Source organism: Macrotis lagotis, chromosome 2 (assembly GCF_037893015.1).
Source record: "Macrotis lagotis isolate mMagLag1 chromosome 2, bilby.v1.9.chrom.fasta, whole genome shotgun sequence".
NCBI lineage: Eukaryota > Metazoa > Chordata > Mammalia > Peramelemorphia > Peramelidae > Macrotis > Macrotis lagotis.
The window spans coordinates 189700812-189702800 of record NC_133659.1 but is presented as its reverse complement, the minus strand read 5'-3'; the positions used below and the strand labels follow the sequence as shown (position 1 = coordinate 189702800).

General features: G+C 65.3%; 1 protein-coding gene across 1 annotated transcript; it reads right to left on the bottom strand.

The window, feature by feature from the left end:
* Window positions 1-288: 288 nt before the first annotated feature.
* On the bottom strand, window positions 289-1446 carry NEUROD2 (neuronal differentiation 2). The gene has a single exon (XM_074220578.1). It carries the CDS (start codon window positions 1444-1446, stop codon window positions 289-291), a length of 1158 nt encoding a protein of 385 aa, XP_074076679.1.
* Window positions 1447-1989: the final 543 nt, after the last annotated feature.

The window sequence follows — 1989 nt, the reverse complement described above, 5'->3', positions numbered from 1 at the left end:
GAGGGGGTTCCCCCTGGGAAAGGAACACTTCTGGGTCAAAGAAAGAGCGACAAAGGAGGGGGCCGAAAAAGGGGGAGACGTCAACAGGTAACCCGGACTGCACAGCTGAGGGGAACGGAGGGAGCCTGGAGGAGGGGGGGGTGGCCTCTAGTTAACGTGGCCCTACCGCCCAAATCCCTGCCATGGTGGGGGGTGGCCCACCTTCTCCGAAAAAGAAAAAGTAAATAAATGAAAAGGAAGGAACGAACAGAAATGAAACATAAAAGAGGGGCTGAGGGAGGAGAGTTCTCAATTATGGAAAAATGCATTGAGTTCCTCATACATTGGGCCTCGGTCGTGGTGAAGGTGCATATCGTAAGACAAAAGATTCTCCGAGTGGACGCTCCCGCGCACCGCCGAGGAGCCGAAGACCAGGCCGTGGCCAGCTGGCCTGGAGCCGGGCAGGGCGGAATAGTGCATAGAGTAGTGGTAGGTTTTCTCGTGGTCCGGGGACGAGTCCTGCTTGAGGGAGAAGTTACCGTTGAGGCAGAGCGGGGGGCTCAGCGGCCCTTCATACTCGGAGCTGTTGTAGTCGGGGGAGGCGCCCCCGCCGCCGCCCCCGTACAGCGTCTCGTAGGCCGCACAGTAGCCGTGAGTCCGCAGGGCGTGCGTGGCCCCGCCGCCCAGGCCGCCGCCAGCCTGGCACTGAGCGCCCGCGAGCCGCGAGCAGGGGTACGGGTAGGGGTGCATGGCGAAGGGGCCTCCGGAGCCGTGGTAGCGCCCGGCCCCGTCGCCGCCCTGCTCCGTGAGGAAGTTGCGCGAGTTGAGCTGCAGGCAGCCGGCCACCAGGTTGGTGGTGGGCTGCGACAGGCCCTTGCACAACGTCTGCACGTAGGACACCAGGTCCGGCCGCTTGCCCGAGCGCAGGATCTCCGAGAGCGCCCAGATGTAGTTCTTGGCCAGGCGCAGCGTCTCGATCTTGGACAGCTTCTGCGTCTTGGAGTAGCAGGGCACGACCTTGCGCAGGTTGTCCAGCGCCGCGTTGAGGTCGTGCATGCGGTTGCGTTCGCGCGCGTTGGCCTTCTGCCGCCGCAGCTTGGAGCGCTCCAGCCGCGCCTTGGTCATCTTCCGCTTCTTGGGCCCCCGCTTCTTGGGCCGCTCGCCCTCGGCCTCGTCTAGCCCTTCCTCCTCCTCTTCTTCCTCCTCCTCCTCGCCCCCCAGTTCGCCGTCGTCCTTGGCCTCGCCCAGCGCAGGGTCCGGGGGATCCTCGCCACGGAGAGGGCCCGGTTTGGGGGGGCGGACGGGCCCCGGAGCCCCAGCCCCAGGGCCGGGCGGCGGCGGCGGCGGCTGGGGCGGCGTGTCACCCTTCTCACTCCTGGGCTCGTCGTCGTCGCCGTCGTCTCCCCAGCTGGCAAACTTGGGGACGTCGGGGAGGAGACCGGGCTCGCTGAATAGGCGGGTCAGCATGGTGGCCTGAAGAGTCGGGGGGAGGGGGGAGGCACAGACAGAGACACGGAGGTGAGCACCGGGCAGGGCAGCCGGGGCAGTCAGCCCCTCGCAAGTTCCGCGCTCCGGTTCGAGGAGGCTTCGCACACATCCCTTCCCCTTTGCCAGACACCCCCCCCCCCCAATCCTAAATTAAGCCTCTCCCTCAGGTGACCTCTTCCAAGCCTCCCACCCCCGGTGTCCTTACAGACAAGCCTCCTGGAATAGGCTGTAGGGCGAGCTTCCCTCGCAACCTTTTGCTCTCTCTTACCCTTTACCCCCTAGGCAACCTCTGCGCACCCCTGGGACACTTAAGAGGGAAGAGGTGCCCCCTCCTCCAGGGCCTCCTTCCCTGCTTGGGGGGAAAAAAAACCTTCTCCCCTACCCCACCCCCGCCCTCAGCCTATCTAGAGCAGTCCATTTACTCTGGGCTGGGGAGCTTCCAGATTCTCCGGTGTCGGGGATCAGGTGCTGCTCCCCTGCCCGCCGCGCCGGCGCACCCTCTTCCTAGGCCGGGAACCCCCA

Bases quoted from the DNA above. Each gene is read 5' to 3' on its own strand.
- NEUROD2 (XM_074220578.1), bottom strand. From the start codon at position 1,446: ATGCTGACCCGCCTATTCAGCGAGCCCGGTCTCCTCCCCGACGTCCCC.